Source organism: Octopus sinensis, linkage group LG4, assembly GCF_006345805.1.
Source record: "Octopus sinensis linkage group LG4, ASM634580v1, whole genome shotgun sequence".
Taxonomy (NCBI): domain Eukaryota; kingdom Metazoa; phylum Mollusca; class Cephalopoda; order Octopoda; family Octopodidae; genus Octopus; species Octopus sinensis.
In genome coordinates this window covers 164,189,857-164,210,853 of record NC_043000.1, presented here as the reverse complement: position 1 = coordinate 164,210,853, position 20,997 = coordinate 164,189,857, and the positions used below count along the sequence as shown (strand labels likewise).

The following is a 20,997-nucleotide window of genomic DNA, read 5'->3' as shown; positions in this document are numbered from 1 at the left end:
GATAAATAGCAAGAAAAACCTCTCTATGGCAAATACCCAAAGAGAGCGAATAATGTAGATGTTGACAAAGCCCTGACCCATCAATGGCTAATGGCCTCTGGCTTAAAATCTGAAACAGAAGGGTTTATCATAGCAGCTCAAGATCAATGCCTACCAACAAGAAACTATCAGGCCAACATATTAAAGAACGGCAGTAGCCCAACATGTCGTGTATGTCAACAACAAAATGAAACCATTGACCATGTGGTCTCCAAGTGCAGTCTTCTAGCGCCTACAGAGTATCTCAACAGGCATGATAGAGCTGCACAATATATTCACTGGGTAATCTGCAAAAACCTGGATTTGCTCCATGAAAAAAACTGGTGGGAACACAAACCACCTCCAGTGCTTGAAAATGACCACATCACACTCCTCTGGAACTTCACCATTCAAACTGACAGAAAGATAGATGCAAATAGGCCAGACATCATATTGAAAGACTTCAAACAAAGAACATGTCACCTCATTGATATGACTGTCCCAATCGATATAAACGTATCTGTCAAGACCTACCAAAAACAGAGCAAATATAAAGATCTTGAAATAGAAATCAGCAAAATGTGGAAGCTGAAGACTAAAACAATACCTGTTGTCATAGGTGCCCTGGGAATGATAGCAAAAGGGGGTAATTGCTACCTAACTCAGATACCAGGAAACCCTAAAATGGCAGAAATTCAAAAGATAGTGCTCATGGGAACTGCTCATATCCTACGCAAAATACTTTCTATGTAATCTCAAGGTTTAAAACAAACATAATTATCGTTTTTTTTTAGACATTCATTAGTACAACCCCCCCCCCCAATATATGGCACACTAGGCATAACAACAACGTGAACTTCCAACCTGTTGTCTCTTGAGGTCTCTGGGTGAGACTTGGAGCCAACTTGTGCAAATATAAAGCAAAAGTCAAACATAGAATAATAATAATAAAATAATAATAATAAAATAATAATAATAATAATAATAATAACTATTATTGCCATATATAGTATGGTTTTATTTCTTTTATGCATAATATTTCCATGTGACATGCATAAGAAATAGAAGCGAACATCAGAGCTCTTGAAAGACAGTAAGTACATAAATTAATTAATTAATTAGATAAGTATACATGCAACTGTTTATGCATACACGTAGACATTTTAATTGTAAAGTATACATGCAACTGTTTGTGCATACATGTACACATTTTAATTGTAAAGCATAAATAATGCTTACACGCGCTCACACGTGCACACAGAAAGAAAAAACACGTTACGCGGACGAAAACAAAACAAAAACAAAGCGATTTTTCACGAACAAACGCAAAAAAGAGCAAATTGGTCACTGAATTTAGAAAGTCACCGGAAACATGACTACCAAAATAAATAGAGGCGAATTTCGATCTGTAAGTCTTATGCGAGTTCGATATGAACAATATATTAATTCGGAGAATTCGGAAGCGGTGTTTTGTCAAAAAATTGACCCTGTACAAACAGTCCCTTCTTCTAACGTCACCGTCACAGAGGCGGCGTCTTGTCAAAAAATTGACTCTGAAAAAATGGACCCCTCTGATGTCGCCGTCAATCATTTAATGAAAACAAGCCAAAAAATCATGCCGGATCGGTCATCGCCCGGGACAACAAGGACCGCGTTACCCAGTAGGGAACCAGACTGGGGTCGAAAAGTTTGCTGCTGGAACAAACTCTCAAAAAGACGATCTACCAGGTGACCAGAACCAGAATACTTCTAACTCTGGACTTGTAGTGACACCACCAAAAACACCACCTAAAGCAAAACGTATAAAATGGACCAGAGAGGACTATAGAGATGTGTTGAAAGCTTTTTATACAGCACAACTAAACCCAAACAATAACCTCAGTGTACAAACATACATCTCATGGAGAAATTCAGTAGGCAATGACGTACGTAGATATATAGACGCAAATAAATTAAGTAATGTACGCAGAGATATAATTAAAAACAAAAGACTAACTGACGCTGAAATTGACAAAATTAGGACACTAATAGTTCATGGTAGACCAAAAGAAAACAGCAACAATGTAGACGAAATAGGTAACAGTAGCACAGAAGCCAGTGTACAAGCGGCAAATCAACTTCCCAATGGGGAAGTTAAACAAAGAATAGCGAAGACGAGAGATTTGAAAAAAGGAGAACGTAGACCTTCCTCAAGAAAACCAAAATAGATATGACATAGAATTTGAGGTGAATAATAGAGAAAAGATTATGGAAGCAAAAGTGGACATTATGAGAGAACTCGGCAAGATTGAGCTCACTGACATGGTTAATAGAGAACCACTACCAAAGTTTTCAAATGGCACAAGAAATAACAACACAATCATGACATATAACGTTGCCCTAGGACAGATCTTAAGAAATAAGGGGAATGATTTGACAACCTTAAATAATCTCATTTATTCCACTGCTAAAGTAGTAACTACCCAACTAGGTATTAAGATGACAAAGAAAAAGGCCAGGCATGTCAATGAACCTCCTAAGTGGAAAGTAGCGATACAAAAAGAGATTGAATCTCTGCGGGCGGATGTTTCAGTTCTCGATGAGCTTGCTAGAGGAGTGAATATTAAGCCGAGAAAAGCTAGAAAAATCAAGCAAAAATATAAAATCAAAGATCTCATAAACCTCCCTGCAACTAAGGAACTGTTGAAACAACGGATACTGTTGAAAGCTCAACGGCTTAGAAGGTATGACAAAAGAAACAAATTTTATCGACAAAATAAATTTTTTAAGACAGATGCAAAGAAATTTTATAGGGAAATTGGCAAAAATAAAATACACATAGAAGATCCACCTAAGATTGAGAAGTGGAGGAGTTCTGGAAGAAGGTATGGAGCAACGAAAAAGAGTTTAATGCTGAGGCTGACTGGATAGAACGTGAGAAAGAGAGACTGGATGAACTTGAAGAACAGAAATGGGAAGCAATAGGAATAGAGGAGCTAAGGTGTGTCCTTAGGAAGGCTCATAAATGGAAAACCCCAGGACTGGATCGGATCCCTAACTTCTGGCTGAATTGTTTGACAGAGGTACACGAACATCTCGCTGCATCTCTGTCTGATGTCATTCAGAACCCAGAGCAAATACCTGCTTGGCTGACTGAAGGAACCACCTACCTATTACCTAAAACCGAAGACACAAAAAACCCAAAGAATTACCAGCCAATAACATGTCTCAACACACCTACAAAATCCTCACATCCATAATAACGGAGAGAATGTACGCTTTCCTTGAACAAAATTCTATCCTTCCACAAGCTCAAAAAGGTTGTAAAAGAAACTCTTATGGGTGCAAAGACCAATTGCTCATAAACAGAATGATTGTAGAGAATTGCCGGAGCAAAAAAAAAACCTGAGTATAGCATGGATAGACTACAGGAAAGCGTATGACAGTGTCCCACATAAATGGATACTCAAGGCCTTGAGATATACAAGATCTTCCTGTCGTCTCAAAATTCTGAGAGAATAGCATGACCATGTGGAACACACGTCTCTTTCTAAGCCATAGTAATGGGATGAGCCAGTCCACAGCATCAACATCAAACGAGGCATCTTTCAAGGTGACTCCCTCTCTCCATTACATTTTTGCATGGCACTGATCCCACTCTCAAACGAATTGGATAGTACCAGATATGGGTACAAAGTTTTTAGTAAGTTAATAAACCACCTTTTCTATATGGATGACCTAAAGCTGTTTGCCAGGAATGACCAAGAGCTAGAAGGGCTGCTAACAACTGTTAAAGAGTTTAGCAATGATATCGGAATGGATTTTGGCCTTGATAAGTATGCTAAAGCAACTTTTGTAAGAGGCACGCTTAGGCAAACAGCTTCTGTTAAATTAGATATTGACACTACCATCAAGGAACTTGACCCACAAGAAAGTTACAAATACCTAGGAATCAACGAAGGAGATGGTATACATCATGCTACTATGAAGGAAAAAATAAGAAAGGAATACTATAGGAGAATAAGGCTTGTACTGAAGACTGAACTCAACTCCAAAAATTGCAATGAGGCCATTAACACCCTGGCACTTCCAGTAGTCCAGTACAGTTTTAACATCATTAACTGGAACCTTACGGAACTCCAACGCTTGGACAGGAAGACAAGAAAGTTACTGACATCCAAGAGCATGCACCACCCTAAGGCAGATGTAGACCGCTTGTACCTACCTAGAAGCAGCGGGGGGAGAGGAATGATGCAATTAGAGCTGTGCTATAAGACCTCTACTGTAGGAATGAACAGGTACCTATCTAGTACAAAGGACTGGATGCTGCGACTTGTGTGCGAACACGAAAGCAGCAAAACGCTGCATTCTATTGTCAAGGAAGCTTATAAGTTCGAAAGGGAACTAGACATTAACCTTGAATCAGATGAAGAGCCGGAAACCACTGCTACCAAGCAAGCAAAGCGAATCAAGCAGACTGCAAAAAAGAACGGGCAGAATCAAATTGAGAGGCGGTGGAGCCAGAAGCCCCTGCATGGACAATATATTCTCCGAAGCCAAAATGCTGATGTAGACCAAGCAACAACCCATCAGTGGCTGAAGAGCTCTGGATTGAAAGCAGAGACTGAAGGTTTCATAATGGCAGCACAAGATCAAAGCTTGTTTACCAGAAATTACCAGGCTAACGTTCTCCGAAACGGTACTGACCCTAAATGCAGATTCTGCGACACATTTGACGAAACGATAGACCATCTCGTTTCGGGATGTCCTGTGCTGACACCAAACGAATACAAAAATCGCCACGATAGGGTAGGACAGTATATACATTGGAAGATATGTAAACACTACAAATCCGACACTCCTGCTAACTGGTATGAACACCATCCTCAGCCAGTTGTTGAAGGTAAAGATGTCACCATCCTCTGGGATTTTCCAGTCAACACTGACAGAACGATCAAGGCTAATCGACCAGACATAATTGTTAAAGACAGGGAAGAAAATACCTGCAGACTAATAGAAGTAAGCGTCCCCACTGATAAAAATGTATCTGTAAGGGAATTTGACAAACTTAGTAAATATAAGGACCTGGAAATCGAAATACAGAGGGTGTGGAATCTTAAAACAAAAACTGTTCCTGTTATTGTAGGTGCCCTAGGTATGATAAAAAAGGGATGTCAGAAACACCTAGACAATATCCCTGGAAAACCATGTCTCAAGGAAATCCAAAAGATTGTGCTAACAAGTACTGCCCACATCCTTAGAAAAACCCTATCAATGTAAATGTTTGTGTTTGTATTACATGGAGATATTTCTCTACTTCCCCTCCCCAAGCTTTCAGCTATATTTCAACAACTCTTAACCTTCACTTGCCCTAGGGCGCTGGGTGTGCCCCGGCAGGTGATTGCATCAAACATGCAGATTAAAAGTAAATGGCAAGGATAATAATAATAATAATAATAATAATAATAATAATAATAATAATAATAATAATAATGATACTTTCTCTTATTATTGGCCACAAGGGTCGAACACAAAGCAAATAGAGACAATACAATTGAAGGGACAAGTGGAGTATAGAACAATGGGTTGTATACAATAAATAACAGAAAACAATTAACAAACAATTAGACAATAAAAATTCCTCAAAAGCGGGGTGTTCCTTCCAGGGACAACCGAGACACCCACACATCCTGATTATCCCGACCGCCAGGTGCACCTCAGCGGGCGCCTCTCCCCTCAACTCTTCCAGTTTCAAACGTAAGTTTAGAGTAGGTTCATTCACACGGGCCATCTTCGCCACATTCGCCCACCTTTCAACAAATTTTTTGGAGAGGAGGGTGGTCAAAACTTCCCTCTCTGCCCTCACTTTCCTTTCCAAGTGGAACCTGAAAAAGTCGATGAGGGCTTGGCCAAAGAGGAAAGTATCTGTCTTCAGTCCTTTCAATCTCGTCCACTACACTACCTCCTTCACCATAACCACCAGACAGAGGAAAACTGTCTTTCCTTCCCGGCCAAAGGAAGGCAGCGGAGCAATCTTCACGATGGACTCGGCTGATGACCGGATCCGCCCTACACGCGATAACAGCTGTTCGACAAACTCCACTAGTGCCCGGACACTGGTGAGTGCATGCACAACAGTTTCGTCACCTTGTGCATACCCCGGACAGGTCCGTCTGACAGCACTTTCGTGTCTGTAAGCTTGTCTCGAACTGGCAAAGCACCTCGATAGCACTGCCAAGCCAGGGATTTCTGGAAGTTATCCATAGGCCCCTGCCAGAAAATCCTCTGAAAAAGACCAGTTAACTGACCCCTCTTGATGCCGAGAGTTTCTCAAGGACATCGCCGCTCTTGTACGCCACTAATCCTCTGTAGAAATCCGACCGCGTTGCCCGATTGGCAGAAAGCTGTTAGCACTTGCCGACACTCCAGGTGCCACCAATTTTTTCTTGGTCTACGCTTGATCCAGGACTGTAGCTCTGTCAATGAGATGAGCTGCGGAAAATACTGCCTGACAAACGGTGACCACACCCACTCACTGTTAAGAAAAGACTGGAGTTGTCGCAGATGTCCAACAGTGAGTTTATTGAAAGGTGGGAGAAAGTTGCGAAAACGGCAAGAATGGATGGTACCTCTCTAAGTGTAGACCTGTGTGTTGGAGAAAAGGAATTGGAGAGGGCACTCCTAGCATGTGGCTTTAGATCAAAGTTGGACGAAGAGAAGAGGGCACTTGTCCTAGAGGTCAGAGTGATCGTGGTTTTGTGGGATGTCCACGAGCAGCCCTTGGAAGTCACCCTCTTTTGGAGATTTTACTGCTTTTCCTTATTTACACGTTCCAATCCCAATCGCTTTGTATTGTCCTGTATCATCCCCAATCTTTTATATGAACTTTCAACGGTTAATAATGAAAAGTTCGTTAATGGATTGAAGGCAGAGAGATGGCAGAATCGCTTGAATGCCGGACAGAAATGCATAGCGGTATTTCGCCCGTCTTTATGTTCTGATTTCAAATTCCGCCAAGATAGACTTTGCCTTTCACTCTTTCAGGCTTATAATAGAAAATATTATTTTAGGTGGCTTAACTGATAAGGTAGGGCATTAGATAAATTGCTCTGCAGAACTTGGTTTCGTATTGATTTCGCCTTTTTACACTCTTCTACTTTACCTTTTCTCAACCAGAGGTTGATAGTGCACCAGTGGTGTTGAATTAATCAACAATACACACCTTAAATTCTGTGGTCCTGCATTATGGTAAAAACAATAGAATGCCAAAGAAGGAGCTTTTAAAATGCATCAGGTAAACCTGCCAGAAATAGCAACCAAATTTCCTTCAAATCATACCCTGTTATTTTAAAGAAAGGAAGGCGTACATTGAATTGCAAATATACAAAACGACGGAGATGTTTGTAGTTGCAAAGCCTTCGATGATAAATCTACATGAACATCCGGGCGAGAATCAGAGCCTCTACATAGTCGCGAGCCAGCCACAAATAACGTCTAAGTATTTCTCGTATCGCACGCTATCGTCTCAAAAAGTGAATGATCCATTGGATAATATAGTTTAGATTCCCTACAAAACAAAAATAAATAAATGAATAAAAATGAAATAATTCAGTGAGGGTTAGAATGCTTTTTGTCAGTGTTCTGTTCTGAGAGAGATGTTCTGGAGCTAAATACCAACAACAATGCATAAATACCCGATATCTGACTCATGGGGGAGAAGTTTGTCAGTTTGACAGCGACTGCTTTTATTTTCGTTAAATATGATTTAAAAGCATTTAAAAGATAACATTTTAAAGCGTTTATTTTGTTATTATCGACAGGTTCGGAAGGAATCGTGAAGTTCTGGGACATCGCCAAAGGAATTCAGTCTGGTCGTTTTGAATGCGATACAGATAAACCGGAAAAAGTGCAGTTCTGTTGTCAGGACAAATTTGTCGTTGTCAATCCCGAGAGAAGTATTATTTTCATCAGTGTTCAGACAACATCGTTTTCACATAACATCGAAAATAAATCTCTCGGGAAAGATGGAATATTTGTACCAGAACCCTTTTTTGAAGTGTGTGGACCGGATAAAACTTTAATTGTTTTTCACTGCATACTATATCTTTTTGTCTGGGATATTCCTTCCAGAAAACTAAAACACAAGATATATTTAGAAAATGAGGAGATTGCTGAGGAAATAAACTCAACCACTCAAGCGGCAGGTAAGTATATTTTATTCACTACCACACACACACACACACACACACACACACACACACACACATTCACTACCCCACCCCACTCATAAGGGAATGAACAAAAACAAAATTATAGTAGAAAGATATGTATGTTCTTCACGTAACTATAAATCCCTTAACAGGCTCAAAGCCTAAAAGCTAGAAACGATTCTCTCCATTTCAGCAGCAGTAGCAGCAGCAGCAGGAGGAGGAGGAGACTTAACATTATTTCATCAAATAGTCAAAATTGATTAAATACACAGCTGACATTGATTTATATTTCAACATAAAAAGTCAGTAAACAATTCGTCAATGTGTCATTTTTCAGCCTAAGTGATGTTTGTTAAGTGACCGATATACCTTCTCTTCAACACGAAAATATTAGCGTCCTGTGAAAATCAGATTTATAAACATTAATTTCTTTAATTTATATCTCACTGAATAGCAGAGTCGTTTTCTAACCACACAGCTATGCCGCTGCCTTTAACAACGAGTGGATAAATAAATAACATTCTGTTTTCTTTCCGACGAAGGACTTTGCAAAAAATGCCAATTCTTGTGTCTCACCACGACATACAGACAATTCTTGCCGACTCAGATCACTGTTATTTTCTTCGTATTCTAGTTTTTATTTCCGATTTGATATCCAATGGCTGATCTTCAGTATTTTCGTTTCAGGTTCAGAAGAATATTTTGCTCTTTTAGTCATGGAAATCATTTTGGTCGTACATCTGGAAACTGGTGCCACTAAAAGTATTGACGTAGAATCAATAGTTGAAGAATGTGACATTGATGGAATCGGTCTGTGTCCGCTGAATTCAATACTTTATTTTGGATGTCCAGAAAATGGCACTTTATACACCTCCAATTTGAAGGATTGGAAAGAAGATAATGTCAAGCAACTTAAAGGTGATTCCTAAACCTTTCTACACCCATTTCTATATATTCAGAGAATTTATGCTTTTTAGAAATCAGAGTAATACTCTGTTCCTGACCTGAAGTTTAACTGTTAAAGTCAAGCTGAGTAAGGTGAAATTTGAAACTTTAAATAGTTGGTTCAAAATAGTTTTACGAGTCCCCCCCCCCCCAAAAAAAAGACACGTTTGTGAAAGGTCAACTGCTGTATGTTTGTAGTTAGATACTGCAAATTTTATAAGAGCTTAATAAGACCAAGTAAATTTAAAGTTATTTAAAGTACTGTTATTTAAAGTACTGTTATTTAAAGTACTGTTATTTAAAGTACTGTTATTTAAAGTACTTAAATCACATGGAAAATCAATGTGACACAAGCAGCTTTAGCATTAATGATATCAATTGAAATTAATGATGAGATTAATTACAATTGAAATCGTATATGTAAATAAAATGGGTGTATGTTGTTCAGTAAAACAAGCGAGTACAATGTCCATTCTGAATACTCCCTGTTTCAGGTAATAAAGCGAATGCTTTCGAGAAATTTCACATATCATCAGATGGCCAAGCTATTTATTTCTCCAGGAAAACGACACTTCGGTGCTGGGATCTAACTACAGATGAGCTTTCAGTAATCATCCCTCAGAATGGATCCGACTTGATTGATTTTGGTATAGTCAACAAAACTGCTGTAAGTGTGTCAGACGACAGAAACCTTCGAATATGGGATTTGACTTTAACACAAAGCGATGATAATCTGCAAGACAACAACTATGATCACATCTGTAGTGGATCTGTACGGTGAGACATTTTCAATTTATGGCAGACATCAGTTTCAGTGTACGAAAGTATTGTTCTTATGGCCTAACATTTAGGCGACGACTTTACAGAATCGTTACAGCGTCGGGAAAAATGCTTGGCAGTATTTCTCCCTGCTTTACGTTCTGAGTTAGACATATATATGTATATATGTGTGTTTGCATGTATATGTACACGCGTGTGTGAGCATGTATATAGATATATGTTCATACATATGTGTGTGCCTGCGTACATGTATGTGTGTGTGTATATGTGTGCATATGCAGATTCTATAAATGAAGTATTACTTTTACCACGCCTATTGGAGTAATTTCCCTTTATTCAACGTGTTTTTTTCAAAGCGTTTTGTCTTAATAACTGATGAGATGCCGGAGCAGACAACTCTGAGTTTTATTATGACAACCAACTAATTGTCACATATATTTATAGATAAATTCCTCTATTTGACATAATATCGAGGTTTCATTCATTCTTTTGTTGTCATCTTATTATTATTATTATTATTATTATTATTATTAATATATATATATATATATATATATATATATATATATATATATATGTATATATTATTAATAATAATATGACAAAAAAGAATGAATGAGACCTCAATATTATGTAAAATAGAGGGATTTATCTATAAATTTAGTATGTGACTATTAGTTGGTTGTCATAATAAAACTCAGAGTTTCGGATACCAGGGCTGGAGTCTTATTTGGCATCTCATTAGTTATTAAGACAAAACGCTATAAAAACCGTTGAATATATAATAATAATAATAATAATATAATAATAATAATAATAATAATAAATAATAATATTAATAATAATTAAACGGAAGATGTGTGTATGTGCGTACAGGCTTTTTTCTTGATGCCCTTGAAAATGAATATTTTTATCCGATTTCGTCCACGCTGAGAACATACACTACTTATGTTCCAGAGATGGTCATAGACTCTTCAAATTGCTCACATAAGGAGTAATGCCATCCCTAGGGGACGAAAACACCTTCTCATAAGTAAATAATAAATACCAACGATCTTTGCTTCAAGGGACATTATTCTTGATGACGTAGTTATACTACTTTCACTTCGTCTTCCGCTACAGTTTTTACAATGCCCATTCACTGCAAACCGCCGATATTTGCACATTAGCACTTCCTTCAGGTAGCCATGCAATTTAAACCAACTTTTAATTATTTTTAAATGCCTTCAGAAATGAATTCCTATTATATATATTCTCTGCTTTTACTCATACCAAGTTGTGTCAGTTATATAGTTTTTACAATGCCCATTCACTGCAAACTGCAGATATTTGCACGTTAGCACTTACTTGATGTAGCTATGCAACTTAAATCAACTTTTAACTATTTTTAAAATCTTAAGGCAATGTTTAGCCACAATGCCCAAAGGCTCAAACGCCTCAGCCTTTCCTAAGGCTATTTGACAATTTTCTGAACCAGCAAACAATAGTACGACAAACATCATTCAGGCATTCGACTTAACCCCCCACTCTATCTTCACTTTGCAGATAACCCTGCAATGTCACCTAGGAGAGAGATCGCATTGGTAAACTGTCCCACGCTGCTGTCAAAGCCAGAAGGTATCGGGAAAACGAAACTCAAGACCGAAGGCCCCACAGACTGTCCCAGCGGGCTGCCTACGATGCCGCTGCCCGTGCAGTACACACGCCTTCAATTTCTGCAACCGTTAAGACTTCAAAGTTTGAAGAAGAGCTTGTGGCCTGCCGAGCCCATCATGCTGCAACTGTTGCTGCCGCCAGGGTTACTGAGTCACCTCAACAACGGACTATCCCATTGGCGCGTCTTACCAAAAATGTTACAGCTGCAACGGCTGCAACGGCTGCAGACTCTCCACAACAACGCACAGCCTGGAGGGCACGTAATGCTAAATCTACTGCTGCTGCACGGGCTGCAGAGTCACCAGCACAGCGCACCACCCGAAGGAAGCGTTATACTGACAGTACTGGTGTTGCAAGGGCTGCAGTAACCAGCACAGCTCACAAATCGTCAGGCTTTGAATGCTGCTTTAATGTCCATTGCAAGGGCTTCAGAAACGGATGAACAAAGGACAATGTGACCACTTAAACCGCCCAAAGGAGTGCACCATTATAATAAATTACACTGTCCAAAGGACGGCTGCGTTTGCTAGTGTATATATATAAAATATGAGGGTTTATCTTACAGATGATCTAAACGACTAGGTACGCTGGGTAAATGTTGTAACGGGTTACCAGGGCTCAAGGTTATTGCCGAGACGGGAGTTATGGAACCATTGTAGATGTCCGATATAGCGGATGTATAATTGTTAAAGAGGACACGTTAAGGTTATTCTGGTTTATACTGGTCGTACAAATCCACTCTCCTTGTTCATGGAACCACTACATCAAGCTAGGTTTAGCTACAACTACTCCAACTATGTAGCAATTATTTCGTTTTACTTATCGCTTTCAGCTTTAGTCTTTCTATCACATATGTCTGCCATAACTACGGAATAACATTTTTTTCTTTCCTTCTCCAATTCATAAATAATTGCTTTGCTGTCATTCCTAAGTCCAACATTAGCTAGGCAGGACATAGTGGATCTGATTTCAAACCCCTGACATCGCACGTTTACAAAAAGCACTGCATATTGCCATATTACATATACTAAATAATACGTTGGTCATAATTATTACTATGTATATTTAAATTACCAGAAAAATACAGTCTTTGAAAAACGGACGCTATGTAACATTTGAAATAGGTTTTGGTCCTCTGTACTGGTATATTTACGATGTCTGGAACAGCAAAGTTATCATAGAGTTGAAGCTGGTAAGTTGCATATTTTATTAATCATTATTATTACCTGAGGTACAGGATTAATAGAATCGATCGAAATGCGTTAATGTATTTATTTAATGCTATTTACGTTCTGCGTTCAAATGTCATCGAGGTCGACGTTGCCTCATCTTTTAGGGGTCGATAAAATAAGTACCAGCGGAACACTGGAACCAATGTAATCGACTTACTCCCACCGCTAAAGTTGTTGGCTTTATGCCCAAATTTGGAACAATTATTATTATTATTATTATTATTATTATTATTATTATTATTATTATTATCATTATTATTATTATATTATTATTATTATTATTATTATTATTATTATTATTATTATCATCATCATCATTATTATTATTAAGGTGACAAATTGGGACAGTTATTAGAGTATTTGTAGTATTTTGTAGTATTTGGTTCCAGCTCTCTACATTCTGAGTTAAAACCCCATTGTCTTTAATCCTTTGTCATCAAAGCACCAGAGAGGTCCTGGGGCAATGGTATCGACTAACCCATTTCCTTCAAACTTGCTGACCTTGTGCCTAAATTAAAAACAACCATTATTATTGTAATCAGGACGGTGAATTATTGGTCGAATCGTTACAATGTCAGAAAAATGCTTTGTAGTTTATATAATCCGACGCCCTACGCTCTGGATCTGTACGCCAGGTTTAACTTTGCTTTTCATCCTTCCGGGATCATTTAAGTAAAGTATCAGTCAAATTCTCCCCTCTAATTTATGGCCTTGCGCCTACGTGAGAAATTATTATTATTCTAAGTTGGGCAGAATGGTAAGTGCGTCAAAATGCTTGGTAGTTTTTAGTCAAGGCCAGTTGCGCTGTAAGTCCAAATTGAATTAAAACCGATTCTCATTGAAAGCTAGTCTAGGGTTACATAACAACAACATACTTTACCTGTGTCGAGTCAAACGGAAATCCAAAATATGTTATGTTATTCGTTTGCAGGAAAAGGCAACTTGTGCGACCCTGATTAACGATTATAGTCTTGCCGTAGTAAATTCGCAAAATTATTTAAAGATTGTCGACTTGCAGTCTTGTCAGATTTTAGTAGAATTTACTGAGCCTGTTTCACCTAGAGTGAACTTTGTGCCAATTAAAGAAGGTAAAGGTAAGTCATTATTATTATTATTATTATTATTATTATTATTATTATTATTATTATTATTATTATTTTCATCATCTCTTTATCACAGGTTTTGTTGGAGCGCCTGGAGTCTTGCATGCGTAGCGGGCTTACTACCTGCAGCCTACAGTACCATGCTACTCTTTCTGTTCAGCTATCTAATAATTGCCTGATTATTCTGGCCGTACTAGTAGGCAAGTTTTTTGTAACAGTTCTACCGGGCACTCTATTCCAATTTCCTTTATATTCCTCTTGATGCCATCAGATACTGTTCCCAAGCACCCAACAATAACTGGCATTGTCTTCACCTTCTTCACTTTCCATAGCCCGGATAATTCGTACTTACGTAGGTTGTATCTATCTATCTTTGCGCCTTCCTTTTTGACTATTCGTGGGTCAAAGGTGCATGCAACATCAGCTATGTAGCATATGTGGTGCACCTTGTCCACCACCACTAGGTCCGGTCTGTTATGCTCTAGCACCTGATCTGTTTGGATTGGGAAATCCCAGAAGATTTTGCTAGTCTCCGACTCTGCCATTCTCTGCAATCTGTGCTCATACCAAGTCTTGCCTCTCTCTAGCCCCCACTTTTTGCACAGTTTTCAGTGTAACACCTTCACTACCTGGTCGTGTCGCCACAACGTGTAGTGGTTTCGGGTAAGTCTAGGGCATTCGTTCTTCATATGGGCAATGGTTTCATCCACTCTATAGCAGATGCGGCACAGCGGAGATAATTGCTCATTCCTCAGGTTGACCCACCAGTTCGTGGCCAGAGTTTAGTCCTGCGCTGCCAGTATAATGCTTTCGGTCTCTTTTTTTAGGGTTCCTTTCATCAGCCAATCCCACCTATTTTTCCAACAACTTCAGTTGTGGCCACATGGAATTGATTGCGTAGTCCCTTCTTGCGTAATTCTTCTTCATATGCCTCTTGTACTTCTTCCTTTGTTTTCCCTTTTTTTCCTGCTCTCAATACCCCTTCGTTTCTAACTGTCACTAGCAAAGTTTCCCTACTTTGGGCTAGGAAACTCTCGTGTTCGATACGCACGCAGTCTTCCACACATATCACTCTTCTTCCTCTATTTGCCCTTTTCACGTATAAGCGATCAGTGTCTGCACGTGGATGATGGTCTCCATGCATCATTAAGAGCTTTCGTGACTTCTTGTCCTTTAGCTTCTCCTCTATTCACTTCAGGATTCCTGCGCCATACCGAGCAACTGTGACTGCGTGCGAGTTTATTGCCGAAAGTATGTTTCTAGCATTCAACTTTGAAGCCAATATTTTTCTTATTCGCCACAATTACTATATTTTTGTCTTTTCCGTCGTGCCGTGGTGTTTGATTCCATCTGCTTCAAGTATTCCCAGGTATTTATAGCTGGTTTGAAGTTGAATTATTATTATTATTACTACTACTACTACTACTACTACTACTACTATTATTATTATTATTATTATTATTATTATTATTATTATTATTATTATTATTATTATTATTATTCTATGTTTGACTTCTACTTTGTATTTGTACAAGTTGACTCCAAGTCTCACTCAGAGACCTGAAGAGACAACAATTTAGAAGTTCATTTTGGTGTTATGCCTGGGGTGTCATATATTTGGTTTTGCACATAATATTGTTCTATAGAATGTTTAAGAAAACAAGAAAATTATAAATTTGTTTTAAAATTTGAGATAACATAGACAGTATCTTACGTTGGATATGGGCAGTTCTCATGAGCCCTATCTTTTGAATTTCTGCCATTTTGGGGTTTCCTGGTATCTGAGCCAGGTAGCATTCAGCAAGGTCATGTGCTGTTTATCTTGATATGAGATCACCATGTCGCACACATATAGTTGTGATGCATGTGCCTAGTGTACCCTTATCAGACGGGTAGTCATGATGGGTATACTGGGCTTCGTATATTTTACCCCAGTGTCACTTTGATGGCATGCACTGCTCTCTCACTCAATAATAATAATAATAATAATAATAATAATAATAATAATAATAATAATGATAATAATAATAATAATAATGATAATGATAATAATAATAATAAATGTATCTGTAAAGATCTACCAAAAACTGAGCGAGTATAAAGATCTTGAAATAGAAATTGGTAAAATGTGGGACCTCAAGACTAAAATAATACATGTTGTCATAGGTGCCCTAGGAATGATCTTTATATAGGATGTAAATAGCAAAATAAGTTCATATAATCTAGACCCGAAGATTGGCAAGATAATCGTTTTAATTTGGTATTGTATTTGGAGACCTTCTATTTCAGCAATAACGAGGAATATGTTGTCATATAAGAATTGAAGGTGTTAATTTTGATCATTTTAATATTTAGTCCTATATGTATCTATTGTGGATAATGTCGATCAACGATGATTGAGTTGCTTGAGGGTGATTCTGTCTCTTAAACCTATCTATATACATGTATATAATACAGTGAGTAATTCATTTTAGTACAACTAAATTGAACTTCTCTCCCCTCTGGACTCGGAAATAACTTTCCTAATATTAATATTAATATTATATATATATATATATATATATATCACTTTTCAAAATAGAGATTCTGCTGGTTTCTGAAATTGACAAAATGCTGAAGGTATTCAACACACAAAACGGACACTGTAGTCACGTGATACAAGGGATTGACCATACAATATCAACTCTATGGGTAAGTGTTACTTCATAATAAATTTAACTTCCTTATCATAATTGTTTTGCCGTCTAACTCTAAGGGAATCGTAACTGCCTGAACGGAAAATCCCGAACGATCAACCGAAGGGTAGGAGAGTTCTTATGTTAATTTGCTGAATTGTGTTTCTGACAAAGACATTTAAATCTCAACAGTCCAGAGGAACTGGACTGTTGAGATTTAAATGTAACAGACTAGAACAGGACAGCTGGTCGAAATGCCTGAAGTGGACATGTGGTAAAGAAGTTTGATAATGAGGTTTTTTCCCGACCACATGGTTCACAATCCAATCCCACTGTGTGACACCTTGGGTAAATGTTTTCTACTATAGCTTCGGGCTGACCACTTCCTTGTGAGTAGCTTTGGTAAACGAGAGTGAAAGAAATCATGTATATGTATGTATGTATTTATATATATATGTATAACTATGTATGTTTATATATATGTATAGGGGGAGAATTCACAAAAAAAAGAAACACAGGATGAAGACAGGTGGTATAGACAACAAACAGATGTATTAGTTTAACGCTCGGGAAGTGAAAAAGTCTTTAAGGTTTCGAGCTTACGCTCTTGCACAGAAAGGAACACAGAAAGAAACAAGGAGAGAAAAAATATATATGTGTATGTATGTATATGTATATATATGGCTTAGTGGTTAAGGTGTTGCACTCACGATTGCAAGATCGTGGGTCCGATTCCCAGACAGGGCATTGCGTTGTGTTCTTGAGCAAAGCACTTCATTTCACGTTGCTCTGTGATCATTTCGACATCCGACATGTGGCACTTGTTGCATTTATGCAGGTATTGTCGATCTGATGGAGGGAGAGACCTTATGTGTGGTTGTTCGGTAATGACGGGAGAGTCCATCATATATATGTGTGTGTGTGTGTTTGTGTGTGTATGCATACACATATGTATGTATATATTTGTGTGTGAGTGTGTGTGTGTGTGTGTGTGTTTGTCCTTGTCGTTCACCATCGCTTGACAACAGGTTTTGGTTTGTTTATGCCCCCAAATAGCCAAAAGAACCCAACAGATTAATACTTGGGTCGATTTGTTCGACTAAACGTTTCAAGATAGAGCTCCAGAATGGCCGCAGTTCAATGATTGAAACAAATAAAAGATAAAAAGACAAGTAAATTTCGATGGTCATGTCAACCGCATAAGAAACGGAACTCCCCGACAAACTTCCGCACAGTATTCCTCCAGCAAATTCCACTCAGAAGGCTTTGGTTGATCTGCGGATATGGTAGAAGGCTCTAATTCAAGGTGCCGTGTGGTGGGATTAAATCTGAAAACACACCACAAAAACAAGTACTACCATATGACAATACGTGCAGCTGCACGGACTGCAAGAAGTAGCATCCGAATTCCAGTCCGGCAACCCTCTGTCGTCATAGAAAAGAAGACATCAGAAAATGAAGTCCTAGATATACTAATCATGAAGAAAACTCAAAATGGTCAGAGATGACCTTATGCTTAAAAAAAATCACGTGGAATATAGAAGCTTTGATTGTTTAAAATGGCACTCGGAGTAATTTTGATATCCTTGATAATTCCTCTTTGGCTTGGTATATAGAAATTACCGATCTAGAATCAATAATACCAAACAAAAATTTTATCTAGAATCGAGATGAAATGTTTGATATTCTAAATTTCTTTTATGATTTTTTAATATTGTTATGTACATAGGTAAATGGCAAAAGAATTTGAATTCAGGTGTATTAGGTTATTTTTGATATTTTTGTGGTGAGAATTCCTTTTGATATTTTGTTGACAAGATGTTCAGAATTAATGTTTTTAATATTATGTTGCTTTATTTCGTTTCTCTCAATTTCATATCTGTTCTTAGTCTGTTATTGTGTGTATATTTTGAACTCTTTATTATTGTTTTCAATATTCTGAATCTCTTCCATTTTAGGGATATCCTGATTAGTAGGGTGTATGTTACTTTGTATGTGTGTGTGTGTTTATGCGTATGCGTTACTTATATTCATTTTACAGGAGTTAGAGTATTCCATAATACCCGCAAAATTTGGTGTTGAAGAGTAAGAGAATTTAACCGTGGATTTACCAGAAACACACAGATACTTGTGGCCAGGAGGAAGGTTCCTACTCAATATATTTTGGATAGAGTCATCTTAACGTTTCCTCTATAAAATGTGTTAAACCAAGTTGCGTTCCTTTTTCTCTTTTTAATATTTCTACTTTTTCCTTGTAGCACCTTTTTTATAGAAGATAAATCGTAGTCACTCTTTGTGGGTCTATTTGAAGATGTGTTGCTAGGATATTTAGTTTTAGATATGTCAGAATGGATTATGGTATTTCTTTTCTTACATTCTAAGTTAGAATTTATGATATTACTATCACGTGCGTTGTAGCCGTTTGATTCAACATTATTTTTAGATTTTAAAAATATCTATTTTTTTTATTACAGTTTCTATCTCCGTTTTTAGTTGCAGATTCAGTCTTAAGAGATTTAGATTCAGTAAATTCCGTTTTTTGTTTTATTAAACTTTTTTGACTATCTGTAAATTTATCCGTTTTGTTTATGGTAATATCAGGGTTTTAATTTTCTTTATTCGTAGACCTAGTGCTCATCGTCATTGTTCGACCGTGGTCGAGACAATGGAATTTACTATGTTACGCCAGACTTCACGGTCCATCATGGCATTACGGAGGTCCTGTTGCTGGATGCCTGTATCCCTGGAGATCACATCAGGGTAGGGGAGTGTGCGCCCTCTGGTATCGCGAGCAGATGGCTTCCAGAGGAGAAGAGTAGAAATTACCTCGTTTTCAGCTCTACAATGTCCAGCAAACTGGACTCTTCTACCTTTCACAAGAGATGATACAGGTGGTAACTTCCCATATATTTGTACTTTGGTTGGATGACGCTTCCACGAGAGATTTTGAGCTCTCATAAGGAGGCGAGTGTAGGTTTCATCCAACCGCCTCTCAAGCTTCTTTGATAATGTCCAGGTTTCCCTGCCATATAGTAGAATTGGTTCGACTGTGGCTTTGAAGATGTGTTGCTAGGATATTTCGTTTTAGATATGTCAGTGCTAATTACATTATCGCTGTGGTTAATCATTTTAGATAGGATTATTCAAATATTATCGCTTATTCGTTTATTTGCAATAATTTTTATGCTTGGAAGGTTGAGCGAAAGAGTTGTTTTGTATGTTTATGTCTAGAATTTACGCTAAACTTACTCAATTCTTTTAGAGGATGTAATAAATTGAATCTTATCCCCCAAACCACTTTTCGACAGAGTCTCATTATAATAATATTCAGACCCATAAAGTCAGCAACATTGTCATCGCCGCCGTCACCGCTTTCATACGAAAATAAAAATGATTTTAGTTCCTATTTCTTTCAGGCTAACAACTACAACAGCAACAACAACGATAGCGATAAGGGCCACAACGTAGGTCTGGTCTTTATTGACCAAGATTACATAAACAACGTTGTCTACATCATTGATCTACAGAATTACACGATCTTACAAATACTGAAGTCATCTGATGTTGAAGGCAGTCGTGCTTTTCTTAAGAATGTAACTTGTTACCGTCAAGTAACAGAAGATGGTTCGGCCATGGTCATTCTCGTGGAAAGGTTTCTAAACGGAGGACAAATGCAATGTTTTAATCATGCTGTCCTGTGGGACATTGAACACGGTGAGTTGATTTACTGGTTTCTTTTTCTAAATTTTTTTCATGTTTTCTGTCGTCGTCGTCGTCGTCGCCATCATCGTTACCATCATCATCATCATCATCATCATCATCATCATCATCATCATCATCATCATCATCATCTTCTTCTTCTTCTTTCTTCTTCTTCTTCTTCTTCTTCTTTAGTTATTCTCAGCATGCAATGAAGGAGCTTCTTCGTAGTCTTTCGAACAGATGGAAACAATAGCCAAATCTTACATAAGTTACATCCTACTATTAAAACAAAAGAACATCCTGGAGTGTGTGGTCCGAAACAGATGCTAAGTGAAGCATAACATAAAATAAAGACTGAATATTCCTAGTTAAAACGCTTTTTCTTAATCCTAGGTGGACTGGGCTAATCACCACTTTCAAAACCACCACTACCAAGATTACCACCACCAGACTAATCCACCAAAATGAGCAGCCTGACTCCCCACTACTGATATAAGGATTATACAATCAACAGCAAATATCCCTACATCCCCTTTCTTGCAGTATTTAGTTATACGCCTTTTATGCTTTGAGTTATCGTTCGTAATTATTCTAGTCTAAATTTGAACTCATAAACTGAACATGGACGAATCAAACCACTTCTTTCATGATTCTATCAACAAATCAGTCGTTATTTTGAATCATTTTGCTGGAAAGA

At 37.9% G+C, this 20,997-nt stretch overlaps 1 protein-coding gene across 1 annotated transcript in view; it reads left to right on the top strand.

The window, feature by feature from the left end:
- LOC115210615 overlaps positions 1-20,997 on the top strand; it is an 82,822-nt gene that overhangs the window by 55,394 nt on the left and 6,431 nt on the right. Inside the window, exons 19-25 of the mRNA XM_036502658.1 lie at positions 7,818-8,201; positions 8,895-9,125; positions 9,647-9,929; positions 12,666-12,780; positions 13,752-13,914; positions 16,505-16,614; positions 20,015-20,312. Of these exons, the coding sequence (XP_036358551.1) occupies positions 7,818-8,201; positions 8,895-9,125; positions 9,647-9,929; positions 12,666-12,780; positions 13,752-13,914; positions 16,505-16,614; positions 20,015-20,312 (1,584 nt within the window). The remainder of the gene's footprint in view (positions 1-7,817; positions 8,202-8,894; positions 9,126-9,646; positions 9,930-12,665; positions 12,781-13,751; positions 13,915-16,504; positions 16,615-20,014; positions 20,313-20,997) is intronic.